Source organism: Echinops telfairi, unplaced genomic scaffold, assembly GCF_000313985.2.
Source record: "Echinops telfairi isolate 266 unplaced genomic scaffold, ASM31398v2 ScPeMD7_60;HRSCAF=208, whole genome shotgun sequence".
Lineage (NCBI taxonomy): Eukaryota > Metazoa > Chordata > Mammalia > Afrosoricida > Tenrecidae > Echinops > Echinops telfairi.
In genome coordinates this window covers 4,190,093-4,206,036 of record NW_022103958.1, presented here as the reverse complement: position 1 = coordinate 4,206,036, position 15,944 = coordinate 4,190,093, and the positions used below count along the sequence as shown (strand labels likewise).

Sequence of the window (15,944 nt, the reverse complement as noted above, 5' to 3'; positions counted from 1 at the left end):
TCACCACTGGTCCTGAAGGGATCATCTGTCCTGGATTCCCTGTGTTTCCAGTTCCTATCTGTACCAGTGTACATCCTCTGGTCTAGCCAGATTTGTAAGTTAGAATTGGGATCATGATAGTGGTGGGGAGGAAGTATTTAAGAACTAGAAAAAGTTATATGTTTCATTGTTGCTACATTGTACCCTGACTGGCTCGTCTCCTCACCACTAACCTTCCTTAAGGGGATGTCCAGTTGTCTGCAGATGTCCCCACTCTGCAAAATGGCTTATTAAGAAAGTTAACAAGTTGTGATATCAGTGAGAAATGCTCAAGGGAGTTGTTTACCAAGACATGTTATAAAGCTTCAGATATACTAATAAATGCCCCAAAGAAAACCACTCTGCTGCATAAGCCTCGATCAGAAGGTTTTCAGTTCAAGCTCCATGGGGCACCCCACTCCAGTAAACCTTAGCCTGAAGGCACCCAGCTCCTCTTCCATGGGTCAACAAGTCCAACTTCTCCAATTTATTGCCCAGAGGCACCCCACTCCACAAGCCAACCTCCTGCACAAAAGCACACTATCTTAGTTGCTCTGTGGCTTGGGAAATCTATCTCTCTATTCCATTCTCTGGTCCTGCTGCTGCTCTTCCAATGTTATCTGGAACCAAGAGGTTCACTGCGCAGGACTCTTGGGCCCAGAGGGTGGGCTCCACTCTGGCTATCGCTGGTAATGAGATCCCTCCTCTTGCTTCTCAGAAGGCCCATGTAATACACAGCAGGATGGCACACCAAGAATCCTGTTCATAATTATTCACAGATGAATCCTAACAGTACCTTCCTCCACCTTCTTCCCAGACCTGTGCAGGGAAAAGTCATTTGATGGGAGTTAGAAACTGGCTAGAAGAGCCACAGTAAATAATACACTGCTCCTGCAGACATTAACACCTTACTAAGATACAAGCTTATGTTCAAGTTATTGTGGAAGTTCCTTAAAATATTTTTAAACCATTCTTGACTTGAAGTAACCCTTTAAAGGTTTAGCTGGAAACACGAGTTTTCAGTATGGATATCTACTGGCTAAAACTGCTTGGTGATTGCCAATCAATCACAAAAGAACATTGAGACAAAAATACTTTGGTCCTTGGCTGGCTAAATGGCATCACATAGAGAATTAGCGCTCATGTTCTAAAACCAATACAATCGTTAATGTCACTGAGAAGGTTTTGTGTGACTTAATCTAGCATGTCACCTGACAAACAAGTGTTCAAGGAACAGGGGAACCCCTTGTTAAAATTTTATGTCCTTTAAGGCTCCTTTAGCATCTTCAAAAATGTTGTAGGACCTCTTTCTCTTAAGTTCTTTAAACAAATAACACATTAGGTCCTTATCTGTTCATATTGAGGTTTGAGGTAATATCTTGCCTGATATCTAGAGTTTTTGCAGCATATGTCTTTAAAAGTCAAAGTGTGTTGTACATAAGAAAACAAATCTAATGTGCCTCTCAAGTCTCCCCCCACCCCAAATGACATTGAGTCGAATGGGTTAATGAAAAAGTAAAACGAGTTTTTATAAAAGTATCAGAAAGAAACAGATTCTTTTCAATGATAGCTTACTGAATCACTAAAATTATATCGTTAATCCTGGGCACCTATAGTCCTTGGTACTTTGTTTTAGGAATTCCTAGCTAATACCCCAAATTGGAAAGAGTGGATTTGAACTTGGGATAGTAGAACAACATAAAATAGTATTTAGCTAAAGTCAGAAAAAGAGTACTTGACAAATCTACATGGTTTTGCCAGTCGTTTTCAGAGACTTGCAAACATGGACTATTGAAGGAAACTGCGTTTATGTTCTAAAATGTGAGACTAACTTTGGAGATAAATGCGATGTGACTCTGGAAATGATGTAAAAGTAATTCTCTATACTTTCTAAGCTGGTCATTATGAAAAGCAGAATGGAATCATTATCCGCAAGTTTAATGTGAGTGACTCTCAGAACAAATCTGGTAACCCAAACTTTCTTCTAGTTTGTTATTGCAAATTGTGATAAAGTCTAAGTCTCAGCCTTTGATGGCTAAAGCATTTGTATGAAGCTTCTCTCACCCCTCAACCTCACTCATATGAATGATCTTGAATAAGACAGCGGATATGGTTTGAGAATTACTTGCTAGACTCTGAACCAAGGCAGTTGGTCCATTTAACACCTCCAGCTCTGTAATATATATGGGAGCCCTGGTGGTGTAGTGGTTATGCCTTGGGCTATGGTCCACAAGATCAGCAGGTCCAAACCACCAGCTCACTCTCAGGAGAAAGGCTGGGCTTCTACTCTGTAAAGAGTTACAGCCCCAGAAACCCACAAGGTAGTTCTACCCTGTCCTATAGGGTCACTATGAGCCGGCATTCACTCAATGGCAGAGAGTGAGTGAGAGCTCTTTAAAGGTATTGTCTTGGGGTTCACTGCCAGGGAGTGGCAAGGTAAACACTTGCAATGTGAGCTGGCAGTACGACAGACAGAGCCTTCAGCAGTGGGTAGGCAGAGGGGAAGTCCATGTGGGCAAGAGACAGATTCTGGTGCCTCACCTGCAACGTTGACTTCAACTTCAGTAACAAGAAAAAGAGTGTAGTACACATGGTGAGCCTGTGGACAAAGGAGATACAGAGTGGAGAGAGGCAAAGAGCCGACGAGATAGTAATGCCACATTCAGAAACCACAGAAGAGAGCCTGTGAGATGGAACAGGAGTGTAGCTGTACGAGATCCAAGTAGCATTCCAAAAAGGCGCATCTGAGTCCAGAAATTCTGTGTCCGGCGAGAGGATTGTCCCCAGAGAGACCATGACCATATTATGGCTCTGGAAGTGAGATTAGGCAACTCTGTCATCCAGAGTACTGCTTAGAGGCCTGGGGAAAGGGCTCGGGGACTTTGTAGGACTGAGACAAAACTGGAGATTTATGGTAACTGTCATTAGGAAATGTTTTCTTTAAAATATTATGTGTAATTACATTGTAGACTCTTTGGAAGACATGAAGAAATGGGTTATAAGCCAGAAACCCTCATACAATGAAGGTCTCTCTCATTTTGAAGCATCTTCCATATGCAGGCCTACTTCAGTGTACTTAAAATATAATGTACACACAAATTCGTTTCCCATTTTGTGTGCTGCACATGAAAAACACCTCCTGAATTGCTCTATTGCCTGAATTTAAATTTCTAACCTTCCATAGAGAGTGTGTTTATGGTAACCTTCTGCCAGTGCTCTGAGCATTGATTTCCCATCCTGTGGCCCAGGTGTTTGCAGTCCCTACCGGCCTGGGGGAACCAATCTGATACTAAGGATGTTCCTTCCCATTTAGGTTTCAAGTGGTTGGCAGATGTTAGTGAATCATTTTGCTTCTCTCCTGACACTGGGAGGTGGGGAAGGAGCTGACGGAATGGGAGCAATTGGGAGTTCACCATAGCATATCAGGTCCTTAGCAGTAAGTTTTGAAGTTTTTGAGGACTTGAGATGATACTTGAAACCATTTTATTTACTCTGTCAGGGCATCAAACTGAATTATAAGGGGATAAAAATCTATTGGCAGACAGTATACTTTCAAGGAACCTAGCCTTTTTGAGGAGAATGTATTTGGCTGGCACCCTATCCGGAAACACGGTCCCATAACCTTAGCACCAGCCCAGGGTGAGACAAGTGCCCTGTTGCGCTGGTATTTGAAGAAGATTCTCTCTGGGGTGTACTAACAGAGCATTGAATGACGTAACCCAGGAAAGAAAGGCCAGCCTTGCTGTGCTTCCCAATGCAGAAGTCTCTCTCAACTCTCAGCCGTCCCAGGAGTTTCTTCTTTTCGTCACTCAGAAAAAGATGAGCTCATGGATGTCATGGTTGAAACCGGGCCTCCGCTGTTAGGGATTGCAGCGCAGTCAGACAGAAAACTGCCTTGGCATGAAATATCAATGCTTAAGGCAATAGAGTGACCCAATACACCACTAATTTAGGGATTCTGGGGGAGTTCACTTTGCTTTTGCTATTGCAGCAGCTAGGAATCCACTCACCACAGGGATGACTCTTTTCTCACAAAGCAGTTCATCTATTCCCAGATAATGACTTAAGCCTGCTGGGTTTCTTTCTAAACTTGGAGGTTTATTGTTGTCGTCGTTTTGCTTTAAACTATAGCTATTGGACATTTATTTCTACGTTCACTAACAGTGGCAGTGAGAAGATGAAGAGGCTTATGAGAGGAGCCCCCATGCAGTATGACAGGTGTCTATTTTCCATACTATTGACACTTATTCCTTCCTGGTCAGCAAGGAAACTATTTCCTGATGATGTATTGGTAATAGGAAGTGTTGTCAGAAGCGATAACTGACATGTCTACACCTGCCTGACCACAGAAAAAAACAAAGAACCTACAATTGACTAACCCAACCATTAACCTGAAGCAGACAAAGCTCATTCCAAGTGCACCAGTTAAAACCACACCTCGACCGTTTTCTCATTGGATCAGATCATTCACTTGTGTTCCTGTAACAAGTGTGTCACATGTTGGAATAATGGCACGATGGACAGTGCCAGCCCTGCAGAAAATTAGGAGTTTATAGAAGTGCTGTCTTACATTTTTGTGCCGAAATGTCTCTACAGTACTGCCACAAGAAAGAAGAGTAGGAGAAAGCAATGGGACCAAAGGTTTGGGGGGCAGGGGTGGGGTGGGGGGCGGTGTTGGTGGTGGGGGGAGGAAACGGAGGAAGAGAATGTTGAGCAAACAATGCCAGGGACAGAGGAACAACTAGGGAATCAAAATCAATGGCGAGGGGGGAGTAGGGACCCTGGTGATGTTGGAGCAACAGTAATCTGGCTGATAGGAATTTACTGAGAGGCAAATGAAGGGTACCCGTGATAGTGGGACAGGAGGAAGGTAGAAGGAAACAGGAAAGATCTAGGAAGCAAAACCATTGATAGAGGTAGAAGCATAGTTGTATTCATATGTAAATAAATGTGCAACATATGTACAAATGTGCTTGATACAATTGATGTATGGATTGTTATAAGACCTGTAAGAACCCCCAATAGTTTTTTTAAAAAGAAAGCAAGAAGAGTGTGTGAGGTAACTTCTGTTCAAGTAGGTTTTCACACCTGGGCTCCTGAGGCATGCCAAGGTGGTAGGTACCAGTGATTTCCCTGATCATATTCACACTGTCAAATCTGTGTCAGAGAGGCAGTGGGAAGAAAACATCCACGGTCGTTAGGCTTCATCTGCATTTCACAAGAAAAGAAAATCAATCCAGGGGCTGGTAGGAACAAATCATGCCACAGGAAAATGACTGTAGAACTCAGAATTTTCTAAACATTTACTTTTTTTTTTTTGTAAATAAAGACACCCTCTTTTCTAAAAAATCATTTTATTGGGGCTCCTACAACTCTTATCACAATCCACACATAATCAATTGTGTAAAGCACACTTATACATTCGTTGCCCTCATCATTCTCAAAATTTGCTTTTGCTTGGGTTCCTGGAATCAGCTCCTCATTTTCCTTTTCCCCTCCTCCTCCCTCCCCGTTCCCCCCTCCCTCATTAACCCTTAATAATTTATAAATTATTTATATCTTATTATTATTTTATCTTACGCTGCCCGGCGTTTCCCTTCACTCACTTTTTTGTTGCCCATCCCCCAGGGAGGAGGTTATAAGTAGATCCTTGAGATCAGTTCCCCCTTTCTATCCCCCCTTCTCTCCCCCCCCCCTTCCCTCCCAGTATCGCCACTCTCACCGCTGGTCCTGAGGGGTTCATCTGTCCTGGATTCCCTGTGTTTCCAGGTCCCATCTGTACCGCTGTGTACCCTCTGGTCTAACCAGGTTTGCAAGGTAGAATTGGGATCATGATAGTTGGGGGGAGGAAGCGTTTAAGAACTAGAGGAAGGTTGTGAGTTTCATTATTGCTACACTGAACCCTGAGTGACTCATCTCCTCCCCACTACCCCTCTGCAAGGGATGTCCAGTTGTCTACAGATGGGCATAGGGTCCCCATCATGCACTCCCCCACATTCACGATGATATGGTTTGTTTCCCCCCCTCCCCTCCCCCGCCTTTGGTGCTTGAAACCTGGTCCCCTTGGCCCTTCATGATCACACATGTTGGTGTGCTGCTTCCTTCCATGTGGGCTTTGTTGCTTCTGGGCTAGATGGCTGCTTGTTTACTTTCAAGCCTTTAAGACCCCAGACGCTATATCTCTCGATAGCCGGGCACCATCAGCCTTCTTCACCACACTTACTTATGCACACATTCGTTTTCAGCGTTTGTGTGGGGAAGGTGATCACACAATGATGGTTTTTATTCTTTGGTGTCTGCTACCTGATCCCTTCAACACCTCGATAAACATTTACTTTCTGTTTTGAGCCCTTTGTATCAGCTCTTTTTTCCCTCCCTACCCCCCCCACCTGCGTGATCCCTTGATAAATTATAAATTATTGTTATTTTCATATCTGACACCAACCACTGTCTCCCTTCTGCCATGTTTCTGTTGTTCGTCCCCCTGGGAGGTGGGGGTGGTGGTGTTATGCATTGATCATTGAGATTGCTTCCCCCTTTCCCCCCCTTCTCTCCCCACCTTCCCCCTACCATCTTGGTATCGCTACTCCCATTTCTGTTCCTGAAGGGTGTATCTGACCTGGATTCTGTGTGTTGTGAGCTCTTCTCCCCCCCAGTGTACATGTTTCCATCTAGCCAGAACTGAAAGGTAAGACTGTGGTCCTGATTAGTGGGGAGTGAAGAAGTCCCAAAGAACCAGAGGATTATTGTGTGCTTCATCGGTGCCATACGGCGCCCTGGTTGATTCATCCCTTCCTGGTGACCCCTCTGTGAGGGGATGTCTTATTGTCTACAAATGGGTTTGGGCTCTTTGCTCCAACGCCCCTTTTTCTCAACAATATGTTATTTTGTTTTGGGTCTTCTGGTACCTGTTACCTGATTCTGTCAACACCTCATGGTCTCACGGGCTGATGCGCTTCTTCCATGTGGGCTTGTTACTTCTCTGCTAGATGGCCGCTTGTTTTAACGCCAAACCTGTAAGACCCCAGATACTATATCTTTTGATAGCCGGGCACCATCAGCTTTCTTCACCACATTTGCTTATGCACCCTTTTGTCTTCAGTGATCCTGTCAGGAGGGTGAGCAACACAGAATGCTAGGTTGTTAGAACAAAGTGTTCTTGAGTTGAGGGAGGGCTTGAGCAGAGGCCCCAAAATCTGTCGTTTTGTTTTTATTTCTCCCTCCTGACAGTGGTTGCTGCAATGGGGACTGAGGCTGGCCTGCTCCTGCTGCTCAGGCAAGTGGAAAGACAGGTGGGCAGAACAGCAGTCAAGGGATACAACAATCTCAGATTCCTCCCTCCCTGCCCTGCTTGCAGTTGCTCTGTTCCCACCACTGCTGCTACTACCAGTACCTCGAACCTCTCCCAGCAGTTCCACCAGCAGTAGCAGTGGCGACAAGCATGTCTGGAAGCAGGCTCACAATAAGGTTTTCATAAAGGTGTTTACAAACCTCCAAATCACATAACATTGTATTTCACAGAATGAAGCAGGCACATTATGCAACACAGATCTGTACTAACAGAACACAGTCCACTCTAATGAGCTGAACTGGTGTTAGAAAGATAAAAGGAGGAAAGAGAATGACCTAAGAAGACTCTGAACTTCTATAATCCAAGTCTAGGGTCATTGACCATCTTCAGTTGGAGTGCCTGGAGGGAAGGGAGTGTTGTGGGCATAGTAACTCTTGGATCAGTGATCTTTTGTTTTTTGGCACACCAAGAATGAGCTAGAATAGTTTAATATGGCCATATTTTCCCTTTATTACTTCTTTATATGGAATATGAATGGCCACTTATATATAGATTTACTACACTGTATGCATTTGAATCCTTGGCTGTCTTTGAGTGATGATTGGCCATTCTTTTCTTTCTTTTTTTTTTCCCCAAATTAATCATTTTATTGGGGGCTCTTACAGCTCTTATAACAATCCATACATCAATTGTATCCAACTCGTTGTACATATATTACCATTTTCAAAGAATTTCCTTTCTGCTTGAGCCTTTGGTATTAGCTCCTCTTTTCCCATTCCTTCCCTACCCTCCCACCCTTATGGACCCCTGATAAATTATTATTATTTTCATATCTTACACCATCCACTGTCTCACTTCACCCACATTTCTGTTTTCATCCCCCTGGGGTGTGGGTTATATGTCAATCATTGTAGACTGTTCCCCATTTCTCCCCCTTCTCCCCACCCAATTCCCCTCCCCCCCTTGGTATCACTACTATTACTGTTCCTGAGGGGTTTATCTGTCCTGGATTCCATATGTTGAGAGCTCTTATCTGTACCAGTGTTCATGTTCCTGTCTAGCCAGATTTGTAAGGTAGAACTAGGTTCATGATAGTGGGGTGGCGGGGAGGAAGCATTAAAGAACTAGAGGAATATTGTGTGTTCCATCGGTGCTATGCTGCTCCCTGGCTGACTCGTTCCTTCCTTGTGACCCTTCTGTGAGGGAATGTCCAATTGTCTACAGATGGGCTCTGGATCTCCTCTCCAACCCCCATCATTTGCATCAATATATATGTTTGTTTGGGGTCTTCTGATACCTGATCCAGAGGACACCTTGTGACCACACAGGCTGGTGTGCTTCTTCCATGTGGGCTTGTTGCTTCTTTGCTAGATGGCTGCTTGTTTAACTTCAAGCCTTCAAGACCCCAGACGCTATATCTTTTGATAGCTGGGCACCATCAGCTTTCTTCACCACATTTGCTTATGTACCCATTTTGACTTCAGTGATCAGATTGGCCATTCTTCAAAGTAATTTAAATCAAGTGTACCTTTTTACTGTGGAGTTCTGGTGGCATATAGATTATATGTTGGGCTGCTAACCTCAAGGTCAGCACTTTGAAACCACCAGTCGGCCACTCTAGCAGAGAAAGACGAGAATTTCTAGTCCCTTAAAGAGTTACAGTCTTGGTAACCCACAGGAGCAGTGTACCTTCTCCTATAGGGTCAATGGGAATCATTGTTGAATCATAGGTTGAGTGGGAATCAACCTCATGGCAGTGTGTACCTTTTTACTAATTAACATCCAAGATCAAAGTGCTTACGTGGAATTGTCATAAGCTAATTCCTAGAATTCACATCTTTAATTTCAGGGAAAAAACATGTTATTTAATGGAATTATGTGTGATTTTTGTTTTGTAATTATAACCTATGTTACTAGATGAGAAAATGTAATATTTCATAGCTTAATATGTTTACAAAGGTATGATTAGGGGAAAGCATTAATTTTAACACTGTTCTTGTTATATTTGCATATATATTACTGGAGAAAATTATCCTAGAGTTACATATTAGGCTATAATCATGAGAAAGCTTTGGAATTTAATAAGCTTATTTTCTTGTAAAATTCAATTTAAGAAATATTTATAATCATTGATTATCTCTTAAGAAATAAAAAAGTTATTCACAACAAAATGTTAATTTTGATGGCTCTGATTCTCTTGTGCCCAGAGGATCTCTAGAGAGATCCCCTGAACATTTTACTCATGACAGCATAAAAAGGAATCATTAGATCTTTATGAATTGAATAAAATAATATCTATAGTATATAATCTAGATAAAAGACAGTCAGAAATTCTTTATGCAATTGTTGCAACTTTCTATACATTTGAAATTGTCTAAATTTACCAAAATTAAATCCTCAAGCATAAAATAACCAATAACTTAAGAAATGAAAGTATTAGCTCAGTGAAATTTGAATACTGGTTTTGAAGAAGTCTTTCTAAGGTGGACACATAATAACCTTCTAGGAGGCCTGGTGGCGTAGTGGGATTACATGCAGCTTGCTGACTACAAGGTTATATACATTCTGATTCAATTCATCCATTACAATCTCCTCAATGGACCATGACTTATCCCACTCCTCCTTTTGTTTCCTGTTTCTACTTCTCCTTCTTTCCTAACCTTCTGTTCTTGAGTAAATACTGCCTTTTTTATCCAAGATGATGGATTATCCTAACATGGACTAAGTTCAGTTCCAGACATGAATGGTATGGGACAATTCTGGAGAGGTCCTTCAATCTCCATCAGACCAGTAAGTCTGGTCCCTTCATGATTTTGCATTTTGTTCCACATTTTTCTCCCATTCTATCCAGGACCTTCTAAAGCAGCAGTTCTCAACCTGGGGGTTGTGACCCCATTAGGGGGGGGGGTGTCAAACGACCCTTTCACAGGGGTCACCTAAGACCATTTTTCCAATGGTCTTAGGAACTGAGACACCACTCTTCTATCTGTCTCTAGGCAAGTCCGCCCACATGCAGATACGCCCACATATGGGGTCACCACAAGAGGAACTGTATTAAAGGGTCGTGGCATTAGGAAGGTTGAGAACCACTTATTCTAAAATGATCCTCTTCAGAGTGGTCGGTAGTGGTACCCAGGTACCATCTAGTTCTGGTCTGAAGGTTGTGGAGACTGATTTTCATATGGTCTTTGGGCCAATTACTTCCATGTGTCTTTTGATTTTCATCATTCTCTTTCAGAGAAGCCAATTGTTGCACCTTATTTGGGTGCTCATGAGCTTTTAAGGCCCCAGTCACTGCTCATCAGAGTAGGATGTAGAATACTTTTTGAGAACTGTGTTATGCCAATTGACCTTATTGTCCCCAAGACTATTGTTTGGATTCCCTAGGCCCAGCAACTTGTTCCCTCAAGGTATTTTGTTCTGTCTAAAAAGTGTTCATAACTTTGCCCCCTGTATGTTCCACCACATTCATGGATATATTTGCAGCAAAGATAAATATACAACATATATAAATAACCTATAAATACTTGTGGGTCTCCTCACACTTTTCCTCTCCCACCTGTTCTGTCTATATGTCTAGCCAGGCATTTACTCACAGATCACCACTACTGCTGGGTTGCATACATATGCATACACATACATATACATATACACATACACACACATATATATCCGCAGCATTTGCCTTTACTTCTTGCAAACCTCCTCATATTTTCCCCTCCTGCCTTCCTTTTTCCCTAATATCCCTCTTATTGTCCATTGCCTCCCCTTTCACTCAAGTTAACAATTGTCTACCCACTAGCCCGTGACTTATTGAGGAACTCTTTAGTTCAGCTAAATGGGAATTTTTATTCATACAGTAATAACACATAAAATTTTTAAGGGCACAGTCATGTGTAAAATTCGTATGAATTCATCTATGGACCAGGAACTAAGCAGAAGCACAATGAAGGAATCAGAGGGGCCCAAACCAAGGGCACCTGCACTCTGCATTCAAAAGCAGACAGACCTGACAGCACACTCAATTCCTGTGGAGTAGTAGAGACCCAAGTATCACACACAGGCCTCTACCAGGCCCACCTCTTTAAGGGGACCCCAGAACGGCTTTGACTGCCGCCTGGGTTGTGGCATATATAAAACTGCATGCCTGGAGCATAGAGGAAGCAGACAGCCATGCAGCCAGAACTTAGTGGCCCACGTGGTCTTGGGTTCAGTGACAGTCTCTGTGGTAGGCCCCCAGTATCATCAGGAAAGGAGCCTTAAGTCATCCAGTGTAAAACCTGGTTCTGGACTAGGGTCCATCCCCAGGAGAGAAAGAGTAGAACCTTCCCATGTGCAATACGTTTGCACACTATAATCCCAAAATATGTGAGAACTGCTGCTGCGAACGACTGCCAATAAACCCAGTAATCAAAACATACACTTACTCCAGGGGAAATCAAACAAATTGCACTATTTTAAATTGACTTTGAATTTAGCCTCTTTATGAGGGAGATAAGGATGGAATGGAGGCTATTTAAAAGGAACAGCCTCAACTCCCACTCACCTCCTCAAAAACTGAGAAACAGCAGAAATGAAATGACCATGTCAATTACCTAGTGTCTCTATCAGTAAGGCAGTTATGTGTGACCACCATGCTGGTCACCTGCCGCCTTAATCAAACATTTTAAATTATTCTTATTTCCAATTAAGTGTGGATGCTATTGGTACGACTTCTCCAAATACAATTATAAATCTTTTTAGCTACTTCAATATTGTATGCCCTTGCTTTAGCAGTTGTTTCATACATTTCTTATGGTGTAGAGTGAGAGATTCAGCCAGATTTTTGAGGGCACAAATTAAGATGTTATATATTTTAAAGCCACCCTAGGGGTACACTCTCACTCATTATTTCCTGTACAGCCCAGACCTAGATGCCAAAATTTCCCCCTTAGGGTAGGAAGCACCCTTTGGGATTAATTCTTTGCTGGATAACTTTACAAATTGAGGCTGGAATGATATCATTTCAGACTTCATTTGCTGGAAATGTGGCCTACCCCATTTACCTGTAACAGTTCATTTGCTTTATTTTTCATTTTCCTTTGCTCAAGACAGCAGCACTGCCATGAACTGCTAGGACAGGTTAACACTTTCATTGCTTTTTGAAAACATCTCTTCTACTCTCATCTTTCCCCAGCCATTCTTCTCGTAGTTGTCAAAGAAGCACAGTCTAAGCTAGTTTTCCATGGAAGAGGAGTATCAAATTTATGTTTTTATATAACATTATTAACAGAAAGAACCTAATTTTATCTAAATGTAGCAGAAACGCAAACCAAACCCAGGACTTAGTTTCAACCTTCTAGGACAGGATTTAACTGCTCCCTGGGGTTTCTGAAGAAGCCCTGGTAATGTCATGGTTATGCTGTGGACTACTAACTGCAAGGTCAGCAATTCAGTCCCACCCTCTGGCAAAAGGTGAGGAGCTCTCCCTCTTAAAGAGTTAGTCTCAGAAACTCACAGGGACTGTAAGTTCTGCCCTACCCTACAGGACCATGGCACTGAGTTGGGTTTAGGAGGGTCTCGGAGGCAGTAGACCTTTCGGAGCAGACCTGCCTTCTCTCATGAATTGACTGGTGAGTTTCCATTGCCATCCTTTCAGTTAGCTGCCCATCGCTTAGCCCACTGCACCACCAAAACCTAAACTCACTGCCATCGAGTCAGTTCCAACTCATAGTGACCCCATAGGACAAGGTAGAACTGCCCCCGTGGGTTTCTGAGGCTGAAACTCGTTAAGGGAGTAAAAAGGCTCGTCTTTCTCCCGAGAAGTGCCTATTGGTTTCAGATCACTGACCTTGCGGTTAGCAATGTCATGTGTTATCCATTGCTCATGAGGGCTCCTCCAGGCCCTGCTAAATGTAGCCTACTCTCTATTGAAGACAGGTGAGACCCTCCTCAAGTTGAGAAAAGGGAACTACAATAGGTGACTCCCAAAATGTTGCTCTGTTCCCTGTTAGAGAGTCAGGATCTGTTTAGATTTTTCCCTTTTAAATGGCAAATAAATGAAAGCTGGCTTGTGAAATGCCAATGCTTACGATCTCCAGTTTAATATCTGCTTCTCCACAGAGATTGAGATATGTTCCACCAGTGATTGCCCTGTCAGGGATGTAGGAGTCTACTGGAACCTGAGGTCTGCCTTTGGTAGGGACATCTCTGGTTAGCTGCCGATCCTCCCGGGGAATGTCCATTTTAAAATTTCTCTAAGCTCCTTTCCTTCCTTGGCAGAAGAACCCAAAGGCTATGGAGTGTGTGTTTGCCTTTTCTCGGGCCCTGCTTAAACTCTGACTCATTTGAGCCTTGGGACTTTGCTTCATATTCTCGTTGTTGTTGTTGTTGTTGTGTTATCACGTTGGCTCCAACCCATAGTGACCCTATGCACAACCAAAGGAAAACACTGCTTGTAATTATTCTTTCTTCCCTCACAGATTCTCTTTAGGGGCACCTTCTAGCCATGTTCTTTGGGATGGATCCTTCTTGTTTCCATACGCCATTCTGTGGTGGAACTGTTTGCATCCTTTGGCACCAGAAATTCGTCTTGTGGTTAATGTAGGGGTTTGGAGCAGGTAATATTTACTCTGCCCTCAAACTGGACAATCCAGTAATGTCCCTTCTTAAAGCAGCTGGCATAGGTCAGAGAGAGTAAAGAAAGAACAATTTGGAGGAAATGTAAATCTGAAGGCAGTAGTACAAGGGGCTTTAAAACGCTCATGGAAAATGGAAAAGAAAGAGAAGGAATTTTTCCATGAAGCTTTCACAGCTTTCCTTCTCCCTGTATTGTCCAAAAAAGACACATCCAGTAAAGACTAGAAAATTCCCTCTCACTAAAGTGCTCCAGTGACTGGTGAACCAGTCTCAGTGTGTGTGTGCGTAGGAGGTGGGGAAGAGATGTGTGAAGAGACCTGCTCACACGGACTTTGTCTAATGGATGGTTCCGTGGTACATTGAGGGGAAAGCACTCCTCCCCTTTTTCTTTTCCTTCTGATTCCAACCTTCTGGAACGATTGAGCTAATGGCGATTTCTTGATTTCTCTCATTGCAGTTTTAACAGTGTGTGTCAAGGAACTCATATCCTCTTTCGGGAATTCAGCTTTGTCCAAGCCACCCCCCACAACAGGGCGTCCTTCTTACGGGCCTTCTGGAGGTGCTTCCGGACCGTGGGCAAAAATGGAGGTAAGTCTCCCCAAACTTTGTGAGTCTGCCGTCTTCTTCCTTTAAGTACTGGTGGGGTGCAGGCGGTCCAGGGCTCTGGGAAGACCTCCCTTTTGAGGCACTCCCATCCATGTTCTGTTAGAGCTACTACCTCCCGATTCCTACTGCCACCAGCATCACCACTATTATTGCCAAGAGCCGCTGCTTGAGGTATACTCCCTCCCTCCTCGCCGCCGCAGCTTTCTGTGCAGAGTGTAGTCTCCATCTTATGACTTATGAAACTGAGCATCAGCAAGGCTACGGGAGCTGGTAAGGTCTCACAGTAAGTCAGTCAGCTAGCTTCACACTCGGGCAGTGTAGCTCCAGAGCCCTGGCTCTCGGCAAATTAGACAATACCATGAGGTCAATACCAGACACGGTGAAAACCCAAAGAAGGAAGCTCCTTCTTCAGAAGAAGAATGGGGCTCTGGTGTTGGAAAGGGGGAGAGAAGTGCATTAGAAAAGGTCTTCCTCAAATCCAGCTGTTTAATCTAAGGCAGTGGTTCTCGACCTGTGGGTCACGACCCCTTTGGGGGTTGAATGATCCTTTCACAGGGGTCGCCCGATTCATCACAGTAGCAAAATTAGAGTGATGAAGTAGTGTATTAGTCTAGGTACTTTGGAGAAACAAATCCACAGCAACTCATGTATAAGAGAGAGTTTTATGCAAAGAAAACGTGCATCACGAAAACATCCCAACCCAATGCTGCCCAAGCCCACAAGTCCAACATTAACCCATACCCAACACCAGTCCACAAAGTCCTCCACCTCACAAAACAGAGGCAATAATGCCGACTGCAGGAGGAAAGCTGAGTCAGTGAACGTGTAAGCATCTCAGCACTGGCAGGGGTCTCCACATGGCTGCTCCAGCACCCAGGGCTGCATCGGGATAGATCCATGCGGCTTCTCCTTGGGGATGTCTTGTAGGAAATCCATCTTGCAAGCTGAAGCAGGGAACTGCTAAGGCAGCTGCACCCGATGCAACCATCACAAAGCAAGAGATCCGAGAACTAGAAAGGTGAGGCTTCACCACCCATTTATCCCTCCGCCTTTCAACCAGCCCCACATGTGATTATCGGCCAGGCTGGCACAATTAACTAACTCAAATAGCAACGGAAATAATGTTATGGTTGGGGAGTCACCACCACATGAGGAACTGTATGAAAGGGTGGCGGCATAAGGAAGGTTGAGAACCACTGATGTAAGGTGAGAAGTAACAACAGGCATTGTCCATGTGGATAAAGGAGAGAAGGTCTTTCTTGGTGGTGAGATTACTGTGTGCTATGCCCCGTCGAAGCATAAAAGACCCTAGAATAGTTAGGATACAGTAGCCCAGAATAACTAGTGCATAGGTGCTCCAACTTTTTTTGGCCTCTTTTCAGAAAAGAAGTTATCAGCATCCCTTTGTCAA

At 43.6% G+C, this 15,944-nt stretch overlaps 1 protein-coding gene and 1 non-coding gene across 4 annotated transcripts in view; both read left to right on the top strand.

Moving 5' to 3' along the window:
- CUNH11orf49 (chromosome unknown C11orf49 homolog) overlaps positions 1-15,944 on the top strand; it is a 225,976-nt gene that overhangs the window by 104,698 nt on the left and 105,334 nt on the right. For all 3 annotated transcript variants that reach the window (XM_045291035.1, XM_045291034.1, XM_004708346.4), the window contains exon 3: positions 14,385-14,515. In XM_045291035.1, the coding sequence (XP_045146970.1) occupies positions 14,385-14,515 (131 nt within the window). The remainder of the gene's footprint in view (positions 1-14,384; positions 14,516-15,944) is intronic.
- On the top strand, positions 4,292-4,363 carry LOC115869882. Its single transcript, XR_004046409.1, has one exon. It is a non-coding gene; the product is annotated as a small nucleolar RNA SNORD49 (small nucleolar RNA).